We start from the raw sequence: 26,282 nt of genomic DNA, 5'->3' as shown, positions 1-26,282 counted from the left end.
GGAAATGGATAGTTTTAGTTTTTAGATTATCACGATTATTTTATACTTTCAGCCAATCCGATAAAGTGTATAAGAATAGCAATAACAAAACCCAGTTATCAGGTACTGTCTGTTTTATTTCAGCCTGATAAAACTTAGATTATGATGAACAGCTATTACAAGATACTGCATACTAGGTCCATGCCTGTCACTGTACGTGTTTTGTATGAAAATGCTCTTGTTCACATGTTTAATTGTGTCTCAGTATTTGGAGGAAAACAGGTTAAGAGTTGACTGAAAATGTAAAAGTGACAACAATTAGCAGCTTAGTTCTTTTAACTCTCAAAGTCCCCAAATAATGTTTATTTATTCCTGTCTGAGTAGGATTTGTGAAAACTGCAGTTCCCAAATGATGTAAGAAATTAGAGAGCATTTATATGAAAGAAAAAAAACAAAACAAAAAACACCGTTTTGGTGACCCACTTTTAAAGACTTGAATCTTGAGTAGCAACAAATGAGCTTACTGCTTAGTGACTGGGTGGGGAAGTCAGATAGTTGAGACACTAATGAAACTACAGTGGTCAACATTTTCAACCCTGGTCAACACAATGTGCATAAAAAACATACAATCTCTGGTATCCACCAGATTGATGTCATTAATGAAGAACCAGTGTTCTATAGTAGCAAAATGCTAATTCTGGTTATAAGAGCGATTACAAGATAACAAATAAGGAGTCGACAGATTATTGGCCTGACCATTTTTCGGGGCTCATATTCTGTATTTTGTCTTTTATCTGTATCAGCATTTTGTTTTACTGACTGCTTATTAAAGTCATCAATAAAAACTGTGATACTCAGGAGGAATAAGCACCTGTTACACAGTCCGTCCCTTTCTCTTTTCCCATAGCTTGCACTGTGCAATTTCTTGTGCTGATAGAGCTAGTGCTAAACTGTTGTGTTGCTTTATTTCTTTTATCTGTTTTTTATAATTGCTGCTTTCTGAACATCTAGATGTACACATAGTGCATTCAAAACAGCTCAGTCTGGATGGGTGATAGGATTCAAATCTGGATGGGTCTGGCTGTGCCAAACTTCTTCCATTTGAGAATATTGTAGGCTACTGTGCTCTTGGGAACTTTTAGTGCAGCATAACGTTTTTGTAGCCCAAACATCTAGGCAAAGATCAAGAGAAATGGGAGGTACCTGAGCTAAATTTCAAGTGTTTCTGCAAAGGATCTATATAATTATGTAAATATGATATTCATGTTTTTGTTTTCAATTAATTTGCATTTATTTTTAAATTCTGTATTCACTTTGTCATTATGAGATACTGCGTGTAGATTAAAGAAAAAAAGTGTTTTCTTTACTGTAGCATCATGCTGCAACATCACAAAACTGAAAAAAGATGTCTAAATACTTGCCCTTTAGTGACTGACCTGCTGAATTGTGAACATATAAGTTCCAAACATCAGTTATTGATATAGTGAACTACTAATAAACAGTATCAGGCCTGAAAGTCAATACTGGTTGACCTCTATTATACATGTATGAATGTCATCTGTTACACCTTCACCGGGATAATGCTACTATCTCTCCACCTTCTGCAATTGAAGGATCAGAAGACAATATGAAGAGATGGCCTCAAGCTTAGCACCAGTATTTACACAGTACTAAACTTGGTTGTGTATTGTTAAATGAGGTGTTATAAGACTTTGTACAATCAAAAACAGATGTATAGCCCAGTAAGGGCCTTAACATCTCACATCAGCACCCATGGGTTTTATTTTTTGTGTTGTACATTGATTAAAATTAAAATTTAAGGTTATAATTCAGGAATAATTTTCCCGTTTCATATATTTAAACTGTATGAATGAGCATGAAACTCTCTTTTAAGTTTTCTCCTTCATTAAACATTTCAGGGCAAATGAGAGCCCAAATACTCATATCAATCTGACAACACAGACAACTGAAGTACATCAGTAAGGGCCAACATGTCTCTAAACAGCGACTCGGTGCCCAGCCAGAGCTCCTGGCATGACCTGGGCAAACACAGAAAGGGCCTGGGTGTGACTCAGGGAGGCGGGGGGGGGGCAATAACACAGGCGGGCAGACAGAATGCGATAGACTGAGACAAATCACAGAGGGAGCAAAGAAGGAAGAGAGAGGCTGCTAGTGGACAGAAAGCGAGAGTGAGAAAGAAGGGAGGGAGGGAGAACGTGATGGTCCACGTGACGCTGGCTCAGCCACTGCAGGCTGTTACGTAAGCGCACCCCCTGCCCTGTCTCCTCATGGACTGAACAGACTCCGCTTCTCTCCAATCCCTCACCCTGCAGCCGCTGCCCACTTTTTTTTTCCCTTTCACTCACATGGCTCCTCACATGGCTGCCTTCCACCCTCCCTCCCTCCCTCCCTTCCTCGATCACTCTCCCTCCATCTCTTTCTCTCACTCTCCTCCACCCACTCATTGCACCCCAGGGGAGCCACCAACCTCTTCTGCCTATGCTGTCACTCCTGTCTCTCTCTCTCTCTCTCTCTCTCCTTCTGTTTTTTGTCTGTCTGCCACTCTCTCACTCATTATTTCCATCAATCCTCCTCCCTCTCTCTCTCTCTCTCTCTCTCTCTCCCTTTCTCTCTCTCTCTCTCCTGTGAGGCGAGGCTGCAGCTCCACGCTCAGGGCTACAGGGATATGACAAAGAGAGGCCACAAATACATGCTTGAGCACACTCACGCACACCTACACAAACTGACATTTCACATATCGTTACCACACTGTCTGGCTTCTCGAATGCACTGAACCATTTAAAATAAAAAAAGGCTGGGTTTTTTTCACTTTAAATTCCTGTGATCCTGTTCCATACAACTGTTGAATAATTTGGCTTTTGAAAGAAAAACTGCTTGTCTGACTGACATGCGAGACAAACACAAAAAGTGGGGGAAAAAACTTAGAGCAGCTAAAAGTGACAGCAGCTGGCATGGTGTTTCTATACTAAGAATTAAAGACATGACAGTTTCACTAAACAATTACACACAGAGTCTTAAGGCACAGAAATACATATAAAAATGCATTTCAATAAGTGATGTTCTCATGTAAGAAAAACACCTTTTAAAATGGCATTATCAGCCAGAATTAACATAAAATGCTGCATGGTCAGAGGAAAGCAAGGCATGCTTACTGCAAGTAGACTTCAGGACATTGTTTAGTTTGATAAGCTGAAACCAAGACTTCTTAACAAATGAGGATTTTGAAGTTAACTTTTTCACAACAAGGGACTTTTGAGTGGTTTATTTCTTGTTGGGTCTGCTTAGAATCACCTCATCTCACCCTGAAGCTGGAACAAACTCTCCTAAACCTCCAGACAATGATTACAAACCTGAGTCTTTTTCGTATTATGGCCTCTATCCTCCATCCACCCAGTATCCACAAACATGCACACCTGAAGCCACCTCCTCATGCATCCTCTAGCAACACCTGCTACCCCCCGCCCCCCCTTCAAACACACACAAACAGACACACACATTCGCTGCAGTATTGATTTGTTTGTTCAGTGCTTGCCCCCACTCCTTCTCCTCCTCCTGCTTTTCCTTACTTCCTCCCTCCTATTCTCCCTCTCAGTGTGAGTGTGTCCTCAAGTGCCTCCCTACCTTATGTAACATAGACAGGCCTACAGCATACTGATGAAGGGGAGTCTGGGCTCTGGGCCGACAGACCTGGGAGAAAACAAGGGCTGCACAGCATAGCTGATAGGAGTAAAGCAGTGCTGATACTAGAAAACAGGGCTTAATCCTAACAAAACCTTACTTAATCAAAGTGCTCTAGCATTTTAAGTGAGGGTAATGGAGATGAAAACTGTGTTTCTTTTTGGATCTTAAACTTTGACTCAAAAAAGGGACAAAAACTCAATGCACACAATGTTTTTGTGATACATTCCCCATACAGGGTTGAGTACTCACAGACTCCTGAAAGCACTCCTTCTTGTCCAGCATTTCTCGCAGTGTCTGCAGGATCTTAATACACAGCTTCTCCTCTTTGTCCATCAGCTTCTTGGTGTGTTTAATCAATCTGACGAAGCGACAAGAGAAGTAATGTATTAATTACATATGCTCCTGATGTATTCAATCACTGGATTAGACATAAGAACAAGACTGCACTTTATTGACCGCTGCTGTTGAAATCTTCGTCCTATTCTCCAGAGGCAAAGCTGCAGCAGAGCGGCAGCACCCCTAGAGGTTTCATGTATTGTACTTGGTTCAAATAGCAGATACTTTAAGTTATTCTAGCTAGATATTGCTCTTTGTAGTTTTCTACGTACCTTTTCACAAGTGTTTTTGTATCTGTGCTTCTTTACTATTAACTGCATAGATTCTGGAGTGGACAGCAACTCACTTGGACATAAATGCTCCACTCTCACAGCGTAAGCGAGCAGCCTCTGGAAACAGCAGCTCAGGGCTGTGGAGAACATCAACCAGCACAGAAAACTCGGCCTGAACCTTTGGACTGAACTGCTCCTCCAGGAGGGAAACGACCCCCTGTGGATCGCACACACACAGACACACAAAGACTCCATCAGATGCAGTCCAGGAGGAAATGATACAGCCAAAGACTACATATAACCCCAGTTTAGTTTCTACACTGGTACTCTCAAAAAAACTTTAGATTTTAGGGACTTCCACAACCTGGTGATTAGGTATATTTAGCCTTAGCCAAATAAGCAGCACAACTTGAACATTTTTTAGCATTGAGCCACATTCACAGCATAGCTAAAGTAGTTGTATCTATTTTAACCATATAGCCACATTAGCAGCATAGCAAAAATTCTCTAATTTAGCCACAGAACCACATTAGCAGCATAGCTTAAGTTACTCCATCTATTTTAATGTTTTAGCCACATTAGCAGTACTTCTATAATATCTATTCTAACCATTAAGTCACATTAGCAGCATAGCAAATCTATCTCCTTTAGTCTTTGAACCGCATTGGCAGCATAGCTAAAGTTACTCCATCTATTTTAACATTTTAGCCACATTAGCAGCATAGCCAAAGTTAATCTATATATGCATACCATATTGCCACATTAGCAGCATAGCGAACCTATCTCCTTCAGCCACTGCACCACATTAGCAGCATCGCTAAAGTTACTCTATTTCAATCATTTAGCCAAATTGGTTGCACTGCAGAAGTATCCACTTAGCCATTTAGCCACATTAGCAGTAAACATTAATTTTTGTCATTTAGCAATGTTAGCAGGCATACTCAAAAATATATACAATATAGCTTTAAGCCAAATTAGCATAATGAAGTAAAATACAGTGCTTTAGCTTTTCAGTCACATAAGCAAAACATTATTGTAATAGGCAATATATTTTTTAGCAGCACAATATATTTTAAAATCCTGACTGAATTAGCAGTACAACTATGTGTTTTGGCATTTTGATCACTTTAGCAGCCAGACTAAATGGCATTTGGGCCTTTAGCCACATAAGTACAGTCATGGACATAAGAATTGGCACCCCTGGTATTTTTTTCCAGAAAATACACCGTTTCTCCCAGAAACTGTTGCAATTACAAATGTTTTTATACACATTTATTTCATTTTTTTCAAATACATTAACAACTGTTGGTTACCACTACTGTAGTGCCACCATGATGTTACCATAAAGTTTGTATATTTTTTTTATTTCAAGCCATCATAATGTAAGCTTTCTAATTTGTCTAGCATCTTGATCAATGAATAGATAATTGCAAAATAATCCCATCATACCTAGATCTCATTACTAAATGGCAAAATGCCAATATGCTTTTCTGACAGTGAGCAATCGTGTAGGCAACCTGATGTTAGCATTAAGATCAAAGCTCTGCTTTAGCCACATGTAATCTCAGAGTAGCTAGCATGAGTGTAGACTCTTTTGTAAAAATGTGCACCTGCAGCTTCTCAATGATGTTCTTGTAGTCAGGGCCACCCAGGGGCTCCTTCCTGGGGCGTGTGCGGGCCGAGATCCTCCAGTCCTTCGCTGCTCGCTGCACCATGTTGGTGTGGACCTTAAGGGACAAAGTGTTGACCTGACTGTCCAGGTCCACGGGGATCGCTATGGCTCGGGCCTTAGCTGCAGAGGAACACATATACCTGTGTCACGTCTGTATTTTGCTTTGATTTATGGATATTACACACCTGCATTCATCCAGCTTAAATTATCCTATATCTGAATAAATACTTGTACAAAATTAGATCAATCAAAACAGTCGCAATCTAATTACAACAAATAATGGACACTTTTAACAAAATAATTAACACACTTGAATGTTTGTCAGAGCAGGAAACCGGAGTAATTACACTCACCAACATCAGCCAGTATTTTGATACAACCCTCAATGTTATTCTTCTGTGCTGAGCTGACCCAGGTGCAGTTATAGAGCCTGAAAGAAGACTGGAGCAGCTTGATGAAGATGGACTGATTTGTCTGTGAAAAAAAAGAGGGATTCATTTTAATTTAAAAAAAGATAACACTGATGGGAAAACCTCTATATCATCTCTAATAAGATTACACATTTCAGCATAACACACTTCAAGCAGCTTCTCTAGCCACACATTTCTTCAATAAAACAATGAAAAATGTCTCGGGTGAAGGTGCTTAGAAGGAGACAGTCTGCTGTTAAATTTTTTACTGTAAAGTAGCTAAAAGTTGGCAACTGTAAGCCTCTCACTGTGGGGACATTTCACTGGGGTGTTTGGGATAAAAGAACCATACCTGCAGGTTGGAGTGGTTGACAGAGAAAGGGGAGCTGAAAAAACCTTTGACGATGGCCATGACTGTCTCTGTCACATATTTCTCCAGGGCCAGATCGGCATGGTTACGGTCTGTGGTAGTGTTGCACACCTAAGATACAAAAATGAAACAGAGGAAAAGTTCTGAAATGGCTAAGCCTTTCATCAAATCTCTATCATATTCTCAAATCCCCATTTTCTTTGCAAGATTTAGTCTCAGTGTATCCTGACACATACAGAGCCTCATTAGAAAAGTATCACTCTGACTAGTGTGACCTTTAAATCTGATGGAGACTTACACTGGACATGTCCACGAGGAAGTTGTCAAAGAGCTTCCAGATATGGTTGGAGGTGTAGATCTCCTTCATTTCTACCTCTGTGTCCACATAGCAATGATTCACAAAGTTCACATAGGCAGTTTTCACCTGAGGGGAAAGAATTTGGAGATAAGACCACTGGTTTATACAGAAATAGTATAAAACTTTTGACAAGACTGTTAGCTTTTATCCACACTATAAATCTTCCACCATAATATCATTTTCTAGTAAATTATCCAGCCTTTACCTCTGGTATACAGTGGACGTCATTGACAACTTTGACGATGTCATCCAGGGGCAGCAAGGAGTTGCATTTCAGCTCAGTGTAGACATTTTTGCCCTCGGTGCAGGCAGCCAGCAGCTCCACCAGCGTGTTGTGGTAGGCCAGAGCTCCGTCTTCATCTGTGCGCTCTCGCTCAGAGCCCATCATCTGCAGCAGCACCGAGAAAGAGGAGCGGTCGTTGTAGAACACGAGCACGTCCTCACCTGCATTTACCAGCTGAGGATACAAACAGGAAAGAAAAGTTACATGACGTCAAGGCAAGTTAGCCTGAGGTGTGTGATCACCATTAAACAACAAACACAACATTAAATGCAAAGTGCACAAAGACGATACAATATCCTTCAAAAACATGTATGAAACTGAAAAAGTAATATCATAACTTGCAGTTTTAAGTGATCAGTGGCTTAAAACCATACTGAAGCTTTATGGCAACCACTGTATGAATTGATAAGATATGAAACATGTAATTCGCACCTCAGTCATGACTTTGTCCTGACATTTCTTCACATATTTCCCATCAGCTTTCACAATAGTTTGCAGGAACTTAAGGTACTGAACGTGTCGTCCATGTGTTTCAATGCAGTGGACAAAATGATGGACCACACGGTCGCTGATCTCGTTGCACAGCTGGTAGTTGTGCATAAAGATGTGCCGCATGGTCTCAGCCTCCAGCAACTGGTTTGAACAGGATATACAATGCAGTGTTTTACACAAGATATTCGCACCAATAAAACTAGTTTTTTTTCTACAATACAAAGACAAAGCAAAGACAATTGCTCTGGCTTATTAACATAAAATTAGGACAATATATCAATTTTCTGCTGCAAGGCTGTTGTTAAGGGCCTTGTATTCTTTAGTAGAGTCAAACTCTCTTTATATTAATACATTTCAAAGAAAGGCATATCTACAAGAGAAAGGTTAAGCTCATTTTTGTCACTTTACCCCTGGAGTAAGGAAGAGGTTCAGGTGTTTATGCAGAAGAACTTGATTCTGAGGGTTTCCTCTGCAGAAATTCTGAAGAAAAGTGTGTGCCAGGGTCATGATCTCATTCATCTTCTCATCACTCTGTCCACATAATAAAAAAATGTAGGATCATTAAGGGGAACAACAAAGAAAGTTTGATAAACAAAGACTTAACTGGTACAAAAAGTGTGGCTAATCCTTCACTTTCTCACCTGCTCGTAGGGGATCTGAAGCAGGTCCAGCACCACGGTGTGGGCCCCCATGTTCTTCAGGAGCCTCTGCTGCTGCACACGACTCTTCTTACTGGGGTAACACAGCTTACTGAGCCGCAGCAGGATCTAAACAGCAGAAACACAAATCATTTTTATAGACACATAACAGGTCAAAAAGAAAAGACTGGAAAAAAGCAGGAAGCTCACCTCTTTGACGATGTTGTAGTTGTTTGCTTTGTTACAGTCAATTTGAGGTTTAATATCACCATCCTGCACAGGGCTAAGGACAACCTCCTGAAAAGATGCATATGAGGAAGAAATCAAGGCTTTAGAGGCTATATTCATTTGTTCATGTTGATTACAATGATATGTTTTACAGTATGTTAAACATATCTTACTTATTCTTATGTGAATGGGAAAAGCAACTATTACATTTACTCAGATTACTGTAATTGGGTAGTTTTAAGATAACTTGTAGCTTTTAGAGTACATTTGGAAATCATTACTTTTACTTCCACTTAAGTTTTAACCATAGTAACTGTTTTTACTTGAGTGCATTACTCTTGTACCTTCTCCACCTCTGTTGACCACACAGTAGTATAACAAGAGAATGATTCCTCATCACAAAAAGGCTGCTATGCACAGCAAAACTGGAGTGTTGATATCTCAGTGTTAAAAAAAAAAAAAAAAAACATTTCAGGAGAGGAGATTTTAACTCCCAAAGTGTAATTTTAACTCCATTTTAAGTGAAATGGTCTTCAGTGTCAGAGTTATTTGACTGTGTTGAGCTACCAGTTTTAGTTCAATTCTGTATAGAGTATATTGGTCTAAGTTCGACCCACTGCAATTTCAAATCTTGTGTACGTGTGGGCAGAGTTTTCCCCCATGCCCTTGCGCAGAGTGTTTAAATATATTTTAGAAGTATCTATATGTGCTTCTATGTTTCTTTTTGGTCAGGTTTCTGGTGGATTGTTGTTGTTTTTGATGTGAGACACATGTGCACCATAAGTGAAGTTATCCACTGAGTTACAGCTCTACTCTAGGTCTTCCTACAGGACACCCAGTATTCTACTCTCTGCTTTTTTCTTGCCAGAGGAGACCTGCCTTACCACAGATTTTCAACAGTTTCAGATTGTTGTATTGGAAAATATTTAACCTTTTCAAAAGTGTAGCTTAACAATATGTAGTGTGGACCAATATAGACACTTTTAAGTGCTAAATCTAACTATATATGCATTAACTTATCAGTAAGTTTTGCTGTTACCGGAACAATCTGGTTGGAGATCAATTCTTTTGTTGTTCTTGCCAATAAGGAAAGATTATATTTTACTGTACAACTCAGTGGTCACTGAATACTCAGTACTTAAAGGAAACTTAAAATGAAATACTTTTTACTTGAGTAGATTTATAGGCCAGTACTTTTACTTTGACTTGAGTATATTTTAACCAGAGTAGCTGTACTTTTACTTGGGTACAACAGTTGTGTACTTGTTCCACCTCTGCTTAAGTGTTCAAACTAAGAGCTTTCATCTTGAACAACCCTTATATATGTAGTCTGTAATTAGCATCATTAGCAGCATTCGTCACAGTGGGATGGGAAAAGGCCATTGTACTGATTCCTATCATCTTCCTCATTGCATTATTGTTACAATATTGATGTAAAAAGGAACACAAAACATGTTACAGGACTGAGTGATATAAACATATTTACATTTGGTTCCTGTTCTGCCACACATTATGATTCATTATCTCTCTGCAGAGAGCCAAAAGACATCCTTCCATCAGCTGTAGTGAACAATAACAACAAAGAAGCTATTTACAGCCCAGTTGAATGACTAATGGGAAGTTTAGGATGTATGTAGTAAGTTCCGGTGGAAAAATAAAAGTCTATCTAAAAACTGTGTTGTGAAATCTTCTTTTAGATGTGGTGTACCATGAAATGATGATACACCACCTCGATGTTCTGCTCCTTGCCCTGTCTGACCCCGAGGTCTTCACTGCTGTAGACTCCACTCTTCTCCACCCACAGCTCAGACTTCTCCACAGTCAGACGCAGCTGGTCCAGGTCTGTTTTGATCTGCTTGTAGTTCTCTACGTCCTGTTCTGACACTAGCAGCTGGACCTGGGAAACACGCAAAAATACATACACTGGATGAGAATAACCCGACTGAATGATATTATAGGAATAAATGTGTCTAGAAGCACATCTCTGCTGAGTGGGTATCTCTTGAAAGTCAGCTTACTGTTAAAATAGGAGTTTGCAAAGCTCTTACGTAGATTGCTTAAAACATCTGCTGTTTGGAGGACCCTCCAAATCCAAACTGACAAAACTCACTTAACTCAAGAAGTGCTTAATGCCATGCTTTGTGAGCTCACATAGTATCAAATATTGGAGTGTCACTGTTGTGTGTCTACCTGCTTGAAGGCCTGCAGCACCTCTGCTCTCTGGCTAAAGTGCTTGAAGATGAGCTGCAGCGAGCCAGACACCAGCGGGGGGTAATCTTGCATGATGAGATGGATCAGAACCCTCAAAAATGTCCTGCCACCCTCATCATCCAGCTCCACTGCACTCAACTCAGAGCTGAAATCACACATATGCACAAAGTCAATCAAGAAGCACAAAAAGCTTAGAAATTTATGAGAGGTTGTAATATTCTCCAAATGGATGACAAATTGATCAATTTCCCTGTGATTTACCTTCCTGCAAACATGCTCTCTGCCTTGGTAGCAATCTCATCAATGTCAGGTTCAGAAGCTGAAGACAAAAGAGTTGACATTAGATTGAAAAAGCATGGTGGTGGGCAATGAAAAATAACTGAACAAGCTTTTGAAATAAAGTCTCACGAATAAAAGGGAGCAGGTCAGCTACAGAGGCAGTGCTTTCTGTTATGCTCTTCTCCCCAAACTCTTTCTTATAAATGGACAACAGGTACGTAATCCTATAATCCAGCCTCACACTCAGGATGAACTAAAAAGGAGACACACAAATGCAGAATCAAACACCTGATAAAACTAAACTAATCAGGATACACTGATAATATATCCAGCAGGGGGTACTAACTTGCAGGATCTCGATGATCTTGAGCTTGGTGTCCATCACCATCACATCCTCATTGTCCGGCAGGAAATGTCCTTTCCCGTAGCGCAGGGAGGGAGGGGTGTCAGGGAGGCTGTGAGGGACACCTCGACTCATCACCATCTGAGTCATCATTTCCCCAACTCCATGGATTGTACGGAGGACATTGTTGCCTAAAGAGGAAAAGTACATACTTATCTTGTGCAAGCCAGTCATTAATGTTTTAGTTCATGTACTTTATTAAATATTAATCATTCCCCAAGGACATCGCATTGAAGGGACATAATGTTTCCAGCAGAAAATATCAAATCAGACATTAAAATATAAGGTCTATTAAAACTGCATTGATTCTATGTACATTTTACACTTATTTGAAATATTTAATTTATTGTCTAAAGAGTCCAATTTAAATCTTCCTGTGAACTGTTCACTGTCATTTTAGTATTCTATGTAACAGGTGTATTCCTATCTAAATATAAAAGTCTCGTTTACATGGGGGTCTGACTAAGATAGGAGCACTACAAGTTTAAAACAAATACACGACAGACCATAAAACAAAGACTAACTCATTCAACAAATCTACACTTTCCAACAGCAATTTTTAATTTTGGTTTTAAAATCTTAAACTAATACATTAGGGTGGTCTAAGGCAGGGGTTCCAAACTGACGAACAGCGCTAGAGACTGGTGATACCCATCATCCCTGGAGGAAGCATACACAGATGCACAAAGTATTATGTACAAATCTACATTTTAAGGAGTTTTTGTAAACATTATTTACATTTATGCACACATTTTACTTACCAACTATACTTGTATTTTAATTGGACTCATCCTCATATATTTTTTCACAATAATGGATAAAATGCACCACTTTAAATCATTTGAATTTTTTTGGTTTCTTTGGAAAGCATCCCATGACCCTTCCTTAGTGTCTCACAAACCCCCAGGGATCCCTACCCCACTTTGGGAATCAGTTGTCTAAGGAGACCCTGTAGCTCAGACCACAAGGATGGAGAAACACATTAAAAGCTCTTTAACCAAAGTAAGAATGAGTTTGAGAGATTTCATTCATGACCAATCCTTGAGGCCAAAGGTTACAACAGCTAACATTTTTTATAGCCACTCAGGAGCACAACTTATAAGTCAGTTCATGTAGATTGGCCTTACAAATAAAAATATAAAATGTTTCATCTTTCTGTTGTATTAGGAGGCAGACCAATTTTCTGAGACAAGACACAATGATGTGAGTGGAAACCTAAAATCAGATACGAATGAAAAGCTGCAAGGTATAAGTCCAACATTTTCAGTGAGGATGATGGACCAACTTTATACTTAGGGTTGCTTCATGATTTAAGATATAAAAAAAACAAGATAAGATTAATATAATACAACAAACTAATGAAGCCTATTGCTTTTTGATCTATTCCAAAATACCCCCCCCAAAAAAACCCACATATGATTACACAGATTCATTTCTGACTTTGCATGCCTTCTTTAATTGCCAATCTTATTCTAATTCTCAATACTTTAATGCACATTCTTGGTTCTTTATGATCTTATGAACTCCATTGACCATATTCCCAATCAAGCAAAAGAGGGACAGTCCTTGTCTGCTCTTCACTCTGATAGATCAAAGAATTTTGCCAAAAATTTCAACCAGAAACATGCATTATTTTATTATATCTTTGTTTTTTGTCACCCATTTTCTTGTCTGCCAGCTCCCTGTTTCATCACTTTACCTACTTAACAAAATGAAAGTTTTCACAAGCTTAAAACTTTTAATCTGCTGTTTAAAGCTCCACATAAAGAATACATTGTGGATGAACATAAAAAAAACATATTGCACAATATTCCTGAAAAGCACTGACCAGCCTCTGGGCTCTTATTGAGCTTGTTCATGAAGGTAAGCGGATGCTGGACAATATCCAGAATGGCCAGCAGGGTGCGCGTGAGGCGCAGCAGCTCACTAAAACTATAGAAGCCAAAGTAAACCAGGTTGCGAGCCAGATTCACCACCTAAGACGGGAGGGAAATGAGCACATAATGAAAAACAAATGTGGAAGAATAGATGAAGAAATTCCTTTAGGTGTGTTTTAAAAGCATTTGTATAATGAGAGTGTTATTTCACCTCTAGTGTGAGCTCATTTTTGTCTTTATCCCCAAAAGGAAAAGGCTGGCTGACCACATCTCTGAGATATTCCTCCACAAACTCCATGGTGGGAGCAAACTTCCTCTTCATCTCATCTCTTGAGGTGTCAGTGGACTCGTACTCAAACCTGCAAAAAAAAAACCACTTAATATCTGGACTTTTTGACAAGAAAAATTAAACATTGTGACAAAATGGCACAGATGGGTGCTCACTCATGGATAGTAATCTTAGAGGGGATCTCAGTCCAGAGGCGGGCGTAGCGAACAGGCACCACTGCCTCCTGAGGGTCCCGGTCGACATGCATATGCAGCATGAGGCGGCAGAAGGATGCCCTGAGGTTGTAGGGCAGGCAGTCGTCAAACATGCAGCGCAGGATCAGATCAACAGGGAGCTGACAGGAGATCTGGTTGATAGCGAGATACTGACGGTCCAGACACATTTTGGCAAACAGGTTGAGTTGATACCTACAGGAGAGGTGAAGGACAGGGGAGAGAAAAATTTGAAGAAATGTTCTGTTCTCAGAACAGCAGCGTAACAATAAACTGTTTTAGAAAAGAAAGGAGTCCACTGATTTCAGGAATATTACCATGAGAACAGTTTAGTGCAGTACTAGCAGAGAGTGCTTGATGCCAAACAAGCCAGCAAAAGCTCAGCCTCAGTCTAGTGTCACAGTCTGTTGTTTTATTTCCAGTAAATTTAACAAGAAAAGAATACATAGTGGACAAAGTTTCATATAATTTTCAAGAAAAGCTAAGAAAAACTGAATTTGGGTAATTTAGGTAGCATAGGGAACATTAGCAGGTGGTGCTAGGCGAGAGTTTCACACTAAACTAGGGTGACAGACATCCCCATTTCAAGAGACCTCTCCCAGCCTGTGCCGTACCCAGAAATTAACCTGATTTCCCCCCTAAAAGGTTCTTCTTGTTACACTACTTTCTTATTAAAACTTGCCTCTGACAGATTTTAAGCTGATCTGCTGTTACAAAAATATGTGCCAGTTTTTTTAAATCTATGACATTATTCAGATTTGACTTACGGTCGCTAGTATTAACAAACTTCTGCCTAAAAGCAGCAAGCTCGCTCCCCTAAAACGATGGTGACCGGTGATTGGATGAGGAGTTAATCTCATGACTTCTCATGACTTGGAAGGCAGTTGGGGGGGCTGAATGTGCCTTCCAAGCAGCCGCTGCCTGCCAGGCGAAGTTGAGGGCACAAAAAAACCATTGAGGACTATAAGCTCTAATGCTAAACTCAGGCATTTCCCGTTAAGTACTCTAATGTTCCTTTAAAATAAAAGTCAACTTGTGTTTTGTCAGCTGAATGTTTTTAGTGGGAACCTGCAAAAGCAGGAAATTTGTTTTTCAGTAAAAATAACTTGACACAGCACCATGGTGGCTCTTTGAAGGAAAATATTCTAATGAAAAAATAAAGTAAAATAAAAATTCCAGGATCCAGAATTTTTGGGGAGAAGAAAAATTACAGAAATTTAGTGAACTAACATGAGAAGAGGAAAAGTGGAAAAGTTACAGATGAACAGCTATGCAGCAGAGTTACGTTAATAACACATTTTATTTGATTATTGACTCTTTAGTTTTACTATTTCTATCATTGATCAATTGTTAACATAATACAATCCCTAGAATAAGGCCTGTATTTTATGCATCCTGCAAAACGTTTGTCAAAATACATGAAACTTTAAGTCTCCCTAATTAGTATGCCATCATGACAATATTTAGTGGTTTTACTCAGCTGAACAGAAAACATCCCCAGTTTTTACTTCAGAAATCTGGTCACCTTACACCAAACAAGCTAGCAAAAAGTTAGCAATGAGCGTTTTTCACATTCCAGTTCCTTTGTTTTATTTAATAGATAATTGGAAAATGCAAAATATATTATGTTTCATGTTAAAAACATTTTAAAGATATCCGGGGCACTGGACAGCCTAGCAATTATATTGCACTTGTAGAGAAGCTTTAAAGCTACAGTCCTCAAAGGAGGCTGCCAAAACTCAAGGTTTGGTGTCAGAATTACCCACTTTTGGGGAGCTCTGTTTGTGGGATTTAAGTTCTCCATTTAAATTCTCCACTGACATTTCACAACATCCTTATATAAACATTTTAATCTGGGAACCAAGCCAACCAGCAACCTGAATATATGTGACTAATAAAGGTTTGATTTGGCGTAAAAAGGGCACTTAAACAGAGAAAAACGTTAAAGGCTTTGTAGAAGCGTGAAGAGACAACACATCCCACAATCCATTGTAATTCCCCTAATTTATTACTAATAATAGCTTTTCAAGCTTTCAAATCCTACAAATACTTTCTGTCTATATCTTAATTGTAGAGTACATATTGTTTTTAATAATGTCATAAATTGTAGTTTGTGTTTATACACTGTTTTTTATACAGCAGCATGCTTTGTTGTCATCAACAGTAAACAGCTGAGTGAGCTGGCACAGTAAAAATTTTCATGGCAAAATTTCCACTATTCAGAGACATCACTGTGTCACTCAAAGATTGTATGTAGGTTTTTGGCACAAGACAGTGCAAATAAATCATGTTTTACTTAACTTTAAAAGTTTGATCACACAAACTTGTATCTTCTACATTATGTGTTGTTACGCACTCAGGTAGCTCCTAAGATGTCTGTTTTTGATGGTTATGACATTATGGCTAATAATCAGATGTACTATGTATAAAACAGAAATGAATTTTTACTTCCAAAATTAAACTGTTGAGTTGTATCAGGAAGGGAATTGTTGGAATAGAGCATCCCTACAAAGAATGTGTAGAGGTGGCTTAAACTAAGATCACAGGATCACCTGTAGTAGGTTATGATGTCTACATCCATCTTGTGATTGCCCTTTGCATCCTGGGCCAGATGCCGTATGGATTTGCCATGAGGCTCCTTGTGGCTGTCTATCCAGTAGAGCCAAACCTCCTCCTCCTCCACCTCCTCCTGCAGCAGAGAGGACTCCAGGGTCGTCTCATTGTTGGGGATCAGCCTGGGGAGGGGGATTACAGAAAGCAGTTACCAGCTGGAAATATTCACATCAGACACGTAGGGAGAGTTCTGTCAGAACACGCTTTAAATGAATGGCTGAAAAATGACAAGCATGGCTTGAATGTTTAAATATAGATCCACAGGGTGTGACTCACTTAGTCTGGATGAGGATGTCTGCGTTGGTTGGGTTCAGCATAAATTTACAGATAAGCTCCTGTGTGACGGGGATGGCAGTCTTGTTGGACACACAGAGATCAGAGAGATAGTCCAAGAATCTGCAAAGTACACCAGATGTGAATCCCCACATTCAGTACATGCTATGCACAATGGATTCAACACATTTATTCATGGGCTGTCCCTATTCATGGGAGATGTTTGTTAATCCTTACTGACTGTATAGCACCCTTAACTGTCTCCATCTGTGTTTGCTTGTTCTGTGCTGTTGTCTGCATTTTTTAATCATATTTTTCTGCATTATATTGTGCTTATATGAGTGTGCTATTACCTGTGTTGCAAAATTTGATACTTCTAAGAAATGCTTCATGAATGTCCAGTAACCTTAATGCATATTGTCAGGTATTTTTATTCATTTATTTATTATTTTAAACTATGATTTGTTCCTTCAGGTGAGCCAATATTAGGATGTTTCAAGTCTAACCTGGGCTCTCTGTTTCGCCTCAGAAGGCTGACAAAGGTTTCAATCTCTCTGGCTGTGATGTGTTTCTCCAGCAGCTTGCGGTTGTTGTGGAGCAGTGCAGTGATTGTGTCTTCAGCCAGGATCTCATACCCAATCTGAGACTGCATGATTGAGAACTTCTTGGCTATATATTCCTACATTAAAAACATTAAAAACAGTGATGAACACATTTAATGCAAGCAGCAGTGAAGTTGAAAGGAAACATCTAAATAAAACATAATCATAAAAATATGCAAAATCACGGCATCTACTTGTTGTTGAACCATTTTGACAGAGCTTGGTGAACATCATAGTTTTAGAGAAGACGCTTCGGTTTGCATTCATGAACTGATCTCCACTATCAGCTTTTGTGGTCACTAAAGGTCTGCTCAGTTAATATTTTCCTAAACAAGTTGGACTGATTGATTTAAATCTGCAGACTAATTATCAATTACTGATAATTAACGCCTTGAGGTGCTGATCACATAACAATCTGATTTAAATTAGAAAAATCACAGCTTTGCTGATAACATTGATGGCTCAGTTCTCTGCATGAGTACAACAGTGTCATCGTTTATTTCAGTGTTTACATTTGTGCGTTTTCTTCTGCATTATAGAGCTACTTAATATCTTCTGTAAAAGGTCAGTCAATTTAATTTACTTTCCAATCATTAAATAACCGAATGACAGCAAACAACAGAAGTGTTCACATCGCTAATTTTACTTAAGTCAACTTTAATCTTGAGCTTAAAACAAAACCACACTGTAAGCCAAAAGTAAGGAACAACCAGGTATGCTGCAAAAGTAAGTCAAAGTTTAGTTAAATGGCTAGCTACCAAGCTAACTTCAATATAGCAATCTTAAATCTTCTTTAAATCAAATTACACAAATGGCATGCTAAAAGAAACATTAACATGCACAAGACAAAATGTTGTTAACAGCCAGCTGAAAGCTAGCACCAGTCACTAGTCAAACTGGACAATGATGTTTTAAATTAGTACTGTAAAAGTTTTCAATTAATTTTGATCAATTAATCACAGGGGTGAAATTGCAGTTAAAAAATGTATGCTGATTAATCACACTCTGATGCAATCACACAACTGGCTAAGGTAGCTTTGTAACTTCTATTGGAACACGTGAAAATTCTCAGTGCTCTTAATTTTTATAATGTCATGGATAAAATCCATTTTGTACACATAAACACCATCTTTGATTGATTAGTATGTGGACAATCTGCTCTCTGTCTCCGTCTCCACTTCCTCTGTTACTTAAGTTAGTAAAAAGTTTTGATGCCATTCAGAAACATGTCTTTTCAGATTGGTTTGTTACTATTATTGATTAGACCAGTACTGCAATCTTTCTTAAATTTTCAACATATAGGATTAATTAATTACAAAGCCTAAAATAAACTGGATTATATTTTTTAACTGATGATGCCCTCAGGCGGCTTACTCGCTTCATCTTCGCCTTACTTCAGCCTCATTTTTATGCCTAAATGTTCTGCACAGCACTGTAAATGTAAAAAATGTTTGTTTCTGAAAACAGCACCCATTAGTTTCGATCTATTGATTAAACACTTAGCTGTTATAATCAGAGTCTTCATTATGGCAGAAGCAGTCCACGGATGGATTTTTCCAGATAGTCTGACAGAATCTATAGTGCACTGATGAAAACAAGCCATCTCTCCTTTCTTAAGTCACCCTTATTCCTCTGTAATGACGATGGAAATGCAACTGTTAGCAATTCAATGATCATTTTTTATTAAGTGGAATAAAAAAGCATGCCTGGTTTTTGCGATAGTCCTGCTGGGAGTGCCGTAACACCCTGTAGCAAAGTCTCAACATGTACTTGAAGTGAGCATAGCGCTGGTCTCCCAAATCCTCCAACTTTAGCATCGGACCATCACCCTGATCAGTGAAAGGAGCCTTCAGGATGCCAAAGATCTGCGGGAACAGAAATGATTATGAGGGATGAACTGAAGATAAACCATCATTTTATGGCCAATCTATAGTTACTGTAAAATATGCCAGACTTCTGCTGACCTGGGCGAGTATGTTCTGCTCCCTCATGAGTTTCTGCCTCTCTCTGTTTGGTGTAGAGGTGGCCACAGACAGCACATCCTGGCCATTGTTTGGTACCACACAAACAAAGAAGACTAGGTCCTCCAGGAGCTTTGTTACAAACCTGGAATTTATGTATAAAGGCATATTCTTACCATACGAAAACTTTAACTGCACCATCTTATGTCATATGTGCTGTCAGGCTGTCTCTACCTCCTCTCATTCTGAGCGATGTTTCCATACTGCAGCTTCCTCACAGTTGATTCTAGGACTTTGCTGGCATCATTAGCAAAGTCCAAGTCTCTGACCTCCGACAGAGGAACGGAAACGATGGCAAACGCCTCCTTATCCTCTTTAGTGGGACAGGTGCCTATCTGTTGTGACAGCCAAGAGTAGTATTCAAATTACAATCATATACATGTATTAGTTTATTAATTGCCACGCAATGCTTTAAGAGCTTATGTGTACAAACCTTTAGCATGACTGGACGCTCCTCCTCTGCATCGATTGGGACGTTGGTGCTTGTGACCCAGGTGTTTGTGCAGAGGTGCCTCAGTCTTACGTAGGAATTTCTGAATAAGGATGACAAGAGTTACACACTAAACTTTGAAAGCAGTTTTTAAAGTATTCACATCCTTGGATGTTTTACCCTTTAACTGATTTTATAAACCAATCATGGTCAATATAATTTGGCTTTTTTTGAAAAACAAAAAACAAATAACCTCTTTAATGTCAAAGCGGCTGATTTAATTCAACAGAGGTCCAGCCAACTGGTGCTAGTAGTCTCACAATTTGTGAAATGGGGATGACCTGAGAGCAACGAATATTTCTCCAGTGATCATAGTACAAAGACACCTGTTTCTGGAAAGTCCAGTCACTGGTTAATCAGTATTCCTGGCTACTATTACACCATGAAGACAAAGAACACTCCGAGTACCTTAGAGAAAAGGTTATTGAAACGCAAAAGTCAGGTGATGGATACAAAATAATTTCCAAGGCACTGAACTGTTGAAGGATGTTGGGCAGACACCAAACACTGGACATCCCTGCATACATACCATCCCCACTGTGAAGCACAGTGTTGGCAGCATCATGCTGTGGGGATGCTTCTGGGCAGCCAGCCCTGGACGGCTTGTAAACATAGAGGATAAAATGAATAAAGCAAAATATAGGAAAGTCCTGAAAGACATCTTATTCAGTCTGCAAGAGAACTACTAAATACTAATTTGACGGGGGTTGAATATTTATGCAGTCACTTTTTTTACATTGCAATTTTTTATTTAATTTTGTAGAAATCTGTTTTCACTTTGACGTTAAACTGTTTTTTTGTATTTTTTGGCAAAAAAGCCAAATAATTTTGACCATAATTGATTTATAAAATCAATAAAAGAGTAAAACATCCAAGGGGTGAATACTGTTTATACACACTGTATGTTGATTTTATGCTTTCTGCTGTAACTAAACCAAGAAAGGATCTATCTTGGGCAGTCAGTTCCCACACATCAAATCTAGGATCTTGAATTTTAGCAATGCTAACAGTGTAGCTTTATGAATGGTAATGTCTACATTTAGATTATTCCAGACTGATATGTCTTGGGTGTATTTGGATCTACTAATGTGAAATTTTGGACAGTCATTCTACTCAGACATATAAAGCTAAAAATCTTTGGGATTCCTGAAATTACCATTTCAGTTCTTTGTCATAATAAATGAGAAAATTACGGGTGTCGCACTTGCTTCTGATACTAATGTCCCCCTCAGCATCAAATGTACAAATAGATACAGAACAATGCAGTAATTGTGGTTATCCTTAACTGTGGTTAAAGGCAAAAAAACAACAAAACTCAACTGTTATTTGTGTTAAGTGAAAAGCAGCAAATACTGGTTTGCTTGCACACTAAACCCATATTACCATAGTAACCATATAGCCAGCTAAACATCAACTGGTTCGTACTGTCATGAACATATTAGCATGCTAATGTTAGCATTTATCTTGTGTGTAACTGAGTTTAAATGCAGCCCCACAGAGCAGATAATGTGGCTGCCTTGTCACTGTTACAAAGCTAATATACCGCATGCATATTTTGGCAACTGATTAAGATTTCACTGTTTCAAATGCTGTTCCAAGTATTTTAGGAATGACCCTCCTCAAAATGTTAGAGTAGGCTTTCACAGGCTGTTGTGTTACTACAACAAGAATGACACTAAGCTGACCACAACTCACAAAAGCAGATGGTTCAGCTTTAACATAAGTGATGTTATCTCACCCTAATGGTAGATTTTTTGACAAAAGCTGCTCTGCTCTGCTCTGCACTCTTGTAAAAAATGCCCCTGAGGATACAGCACAACTAACTTGTTTTTGTAACCATATCCCCCTGTGAGTGACTGACCTGGGCACCAGACAGTCAGCCCGCTGCAGAGTGGTGGCATCCAGCTCAAACAGAGAGGCGATATCATTCCCATGGGGAACAGAAACTAGAGTAAAAGCAATCTTCTCTGCCGCCTGATGCTTCTTCTTGGAGAACACAATATCCGTTTCGTTCTGCAGAGCACACATGCAGACAGCAGGAAACACACAAACATGCAAACAAAGTAGAAATTAATGTCAGCAGTCTGGCAGCTTAGAAATCTCTAACTTTTAAGCCTTTTATCACTTTTAACACTCACACAGAGAATCTTATTCATAAAGTCTGCCTTTAAGCAGTTGGATATCTCTTGGTAGGTTCAGTCCATATTCGAGATGCATGCAGAACTGAGCTACACCAGCATGTTTACCCTGCTACAAGATTATGAACTCAGCTTTGAACAGAAGACAGCTGCAAAAACTATTGCTTTGATTATTCTGATTTAAAGTTCTCATTAAGTTATTGTGTTGCATCATTCATGTAAAATTGTAACATGAGTAATATCATCTGCCTGGAAAAAAAAGCCTGAAATAATCAATCAAATTGCGTATTATTATTTATTACTCACAAAATACTCTAAATGTTGATTAAACACAAAGGAGATCATTCAACTACTCTTTTGATTACAGGAAAATCTTTAAACAATTAAAGTTCAATGTAATGGTTTTGCTTCTCTTAAAAGGTAATCATCGTCCCAATAATTTCTTTTGGGATTTGTCACTACTTTCCAAGATTAAATATTCTTATTATCACTTTATTAGGCATACTTGTTAAACTGCTCAGTGACGTAAATAGCTAATCAGCCAATTACAAGGCAGCAACCTATGCATATAGACATGTAGACATGGCAAAGAAAACCTGCTGAAGTTCAAACCAAGCATCAGAATGTGAAAGAAAGGGGATATAAGTGTCTTTAAACATGTTAGACAGGCTGATCTGAGTATTTCTCGTGAGTTTTCAGAGAATGGTCTGGAAAAAGAGAAAATATGCAGAGCGGCGGTTCCCTACCTGAAAATGCTTTGTTGATGGCTGTCATACATGTCTATGGTTCAAAGTGATAAAAAAGGCAACAGTCCTCCATGAACCACTCATTATGACCAAGGTATGCTGAAGAGCATCTCTAAACGCACACCATAATGAACCCAGAAGCAGATGGTCTATAGCAGCAGAACAGCACACACTCCTGTTAGCTAAAACAGGCTCACCAATATTGGACAGTAGAAGATTGAAAAAAGTGATTACATTTGCTCAAATTATCTCAGGGTTAAAGATTTCAGAGTTGATTTTTACTCCCAACGTGTAACTTTAACTCCACTCTGAGTGAAATGGTCTTCATTGTTGGAGTTATTTGACAGTGTTGATCCACCATTGTTCTGTGATCTAGGCTCTTCTCATTCCCATCTCAAATCTGTGGACGTGTGGACAGAGTTCCCCATCATGCCCTTGGGTAGAGTGTTTAGTTGTGGGTGCATGTTGTCTTTTGTACATTGATCCCTGATGAGGTTCTTTGCACCATGTGTAAAGTTATCCACTGACTTAGAGTTCCCATTTGTGACTTTAGGTGCTCCTAAGAGATGCATAGAGTGTATTCTTTATGAGTATGTATTCCCTTGCTCTGAGGTTGGAGACCCACATTACCACTGATTTTCAAGAGTCACTGCAGCTGTCACATTGTAAAATATTTAGGACTTTAATTATATGTAGTGTGGACAAATATAAACACTTTTAAAGTGTTTAATTTAAATCTTTATGAATGTAATTAACACTGTAAGTTTTGCTGTGTGTTTTAATTTGTTATAGAGGTGTGACTTTACCTGATTGGTCTGGTTGGAGATCTATTATCTTGTTGTTCTTGCCAATAAGGCAATATACTTTACAGTACAACTCATAAGTAGCTATTCAGTACTCAGTATTTAAAGTAAACTTTAAATTAAACACTTTTTAAAACATCTACTTGGGGAAATTTATAGACCAGGCTTTTACTTTTCATTTTAGTAAATCTTAAACAGAGTAGTGTACTTTTGCTTGATTACAAATGTGTACTTTTCCACCTCTGGCCTGGTCCAGTGAGTCTTGATTTCTGCTGCAGCATTTAATAGTAGGGTAGGGATTCATAGTAAACAACTTGAAAGCATCCCAGACCACCAACCATGGCACTTCCCTCACATCCCCTTTCTTCCCCATTCTGACGCTTGGTTTGGACCATGTGTGATTAGATGTTTGTGTTAAGAGCAATTGAAAAAGTATCACTGGTTGCATATGCTAAATGATTTATGGATTAATTTTGGAAATATGAAACCTTAAAGTTGGTTACAAGTAGACCCTTACTATTGAAAGACAAAAAAACAACTATTGATCAGACTCTACCCAGCAAATATTTCATATATCACTTTGGATTATGACAGTAATACAGATGGATTTTCTTTCCTCTTATTGAATAAATGATAGATATTGTAGCACTTAAAGCAGGTCAGCACGTAGAACAAGAGATGTAAAACTGCAGCCATACTTTCCAGTCAGCATCATAAACATGTTTCTGTAATGTAAACAATAATCATAATTTATTCAATAACAAAATTATATGAAGTATTAGGCTAAAAAGTTACCAAAGAGCTGAGCTAAGACATGTTTTGTGTCATATGTCTGCAACCAATCATGTAAATACCAATAAATGAGCCCCACTGTTGATAAAATCTATAACTGAGCACAGACGGATGTGAACCAAACTAAACTGCCACAGCTTCTTCCACTAATAAGGTATCAAATTACACAGAAATACAGCTAGAGAGCCATGACTCATCTGTGTGAGACACTGCAGTAAGTACGCTGGTACAGTCTGAGCTGATGCAGATGCAGCAGATAATGCCAAGGGTTAATTTCTCCCACTGTTTTCTGCATGTCAATGGGAAGCTCCCAAGAGCTCCTTCCATGCCTCAGCTTCTCCATCTTCCCACTCCACGCCCCCCCTCCTCTGCTGGTGACTCACCCCACCAGCTTAGCACAGGCGAGCGGAGCGGAGCAGACAGCACGTCTGCCTCCCCTCCATCCCCTCTCGCAGGGCACCCCCACACCCAGACGTTATGTAAGGAGCCCCCTGTGTGTCTGAAATTCAGCATGTGCATGAGAAAGTGTGAGGCTGAGAGAGTTTGTGTTCGTGTTCTTCTCCATCGCCAGAATACAAATGTGCAAGGTAGCTCGGAGCTGAAAGAAATGTCTCGATATAGATTCAGAGTTTGTGTGTGTACACACAACTTTGTGAGAGCGAGAGAAGCGGTGGTGTTGCATAACCAGAGACTGAGGAGACGGAGAAAGGCTCAAAGTTAGACTGATGATATTTAACTGCTGAGATAATCTTTCTTTCCACTGAATCACTCCGTTCTCACCCCGTTGTTTCAGTACAGAGCATTCTGACTCATATTTGTTTTACTGCTGATGACTTTAATCATTAGAATTTCCAAAAGGAGGAAATACCTGTGAGTTACAGCCATCTGAGGTTGTGTTTTTATCTGATTCTGAATTAAAATGTGCTTGTTGAGCTGACTCACCTCTCCTTTGGGCTCCACACTGTTGTCTTTGAATTCAGGGTTCACCTGCAGAATAACACGGCAGTCAGTGAACTCAAATCAAGAAAGCACTGATGATAAAAATATCATTATCATCTCTGTCACCCAAATCCAAACTACTCATCAGCAAAAGACAGTCGATATTGGCCATATTAGTGGGAACACTGCCACCTACAGCACATCACCTCAAACTCCTCCACAAATCTGCTTCCTCTCACAATGAAAAGAAAAGTAGTCCAGACAAATTTTTTTACAGGCATGATAAAATTGAAGGCACAAAAGTTAAACGTTTAAAAACAGAAGCATTCTTAAAGTATGACAAAGGTTAAAATAGTAAAATGTACCTCAGCTGCGAGGTAATTCCCCGTTGCAAGGTGTTTGAAGCGGAAGAGGCTGTTCCACTGGCCAGCTCCTCCTCTGCAGGGGTCATAGTGCACGACCTGACATGAAGACACAAAATAAAGAGCATTAAACTCCTGTAAGCACTTATGTAATTCTGATCTAAAACTTTGTGTTCAAGTGCAAGTCTGTCTTATGTTTAGGTGGTGGGTGTAGAAGTTTCTGGAAGTGATGCGCCAGTGTAACAGTTCAACATGAGTATCTGCTGATACCAATGCTAGAATAATATAGTGGTTTTCGAGGGTGCCCTATTTTCTGATGTGCACAATGGCCTTCCAAGTCACAAAACATACATAAGTGCAGCATGGTCAACATCAGAGTTAACAGTCATTCTGCCACTTCTGCAGCAAGGACTTAATGTCAACAACAACAATTTGAGTATCAAACAACAAGTGTAATCAAAGAAAATCAGAAAAAAATGCTTTAAAAAAAAC

The 26,282-nt window shown here is 39.0% G+C and overlaps 1 protein-coding gene across 3 annotated transcripts in view; it reads right to left on the bottom strand.

The window, feature by feature from the left end:
• The window catches only part of itpr2 (inositol 1,4,5-trisphosphate receptor, type 2), a 102,488-nt gene that overhangs the window by 58,322 nt on the left and 17,884 nt on the right, over nt 1-26,282 (bottom strand). For 2 of the 3 annotated variants that reach the window (XM_041794637.1, XM_041794635.1), the window contains exons 9-37: nt 25,794-25,889; nt 25,432-25,476; nt 21,872-22,023; nt 19,954-20,053; nt 19,695-19,855; nt 19,464-19,605; nt 19,206-19,364; nt 17,404-17,576; nt 16,901-17,020; nt 16,564-16,746; nt 13,955-14,206; nt 13,722-13,869; nt 13,462-13,609; nt 11,577-11,764; nt 11,360-11,483; nt 11,213-11,270; nt 10,931-11,096; nt 10,449-10,637; nt 8,723-8,809; nt 8,516-8,641; nt 8,283-8,405; nt 7,815-8,015; nt 7,305-7,556; nt 7,040-7,165; nt 6,724-6,852; nt 6,315-6,435; nt 5,900-6,081; nt 4,364-4,506; nt 3,931-4,039 (exon numbers count right to left, since the gene is read on the bottom strand). In XM_041794637.1, the coding sequence (XP_041650571.1) occupies nt 3,931-4,039; nt 4,364-4,506; nt 5,900-6,081; nt 6,315-6,435; nt 6,724-6,852; nt 7,040-7,165; nt 7,305-7,556; nt 7,815-8,015; nt 8,283-8,405; nt 8,516-8,641; nt 8,723-8,809; nt 10,449-10,637; nt 10,931-11,096; nt 11,213-11,270; nt 11,360-11,483; nt 11,577-11,764; nt 13,462-13,609; nt 13,722-13,869; nt 13,955-14,206; nt 16,564-16,746; nt 16,901-17,020; nt 17,404-17,576; nt 19,206-19,364; nt 19,464-19,605; nt 19,695-19,855; nt 19,954-20,053; nt 21,872-22,023; nt 25,432-25,476; nt 25,794-25,889 (4,203 nt within the window). The remainder of the gene's footprint in view (nt 1-3,930; nt 4,040-4,363; nt 4,507-5,899; nt 6,082-6,314; nt 6,436-6,723; nt 6,853-7,039; nt 7,166-7,304; nt 7,557-7,814; nt 8,016-8,282; nt 8,406-8,515; nt 8,642-8,722; nt 8,810-10,448; nt 10,638-10,930; nt 11,097-11,212; nt 11,271-11,359; nt 11,484-11,576; nt 11,765-13,461; nt 13,610-13,721; nt 13,870-13,954; nt 14,207-16,563; nt 16,747-16,900; nt 17,021-17,403; nt 17,577-19,205; nt 19,365-19,463; nt 19,606-19,694; nt 19,856-19,953; nt 20,054-21,871; nt 22,024-25,431; nt 25,477-25,793; nt 25,890-26,282) is intronic. The other variant, XM_041794636.1, reaches the window with a different exon arrangement.

The sequence above is a fragment of the Cheilinus undulatus genome, linkage group 9 (genome assembly GCF_018320785.1).
Source record: "Cheilinus undulatus linkage group 9, ASM1832078v1, whole genome shotgun sequence".
NCBI lineage: Eukaryota > Metazoa > Chordata > Actinopteri > Labriformes > Labridae > Cheilinus > Cheilinus undulatus.
Note: the sequence above shows the minus strand (reverse complement) of the source record. Positions and strands in the feature narration are given on the sequence as shown.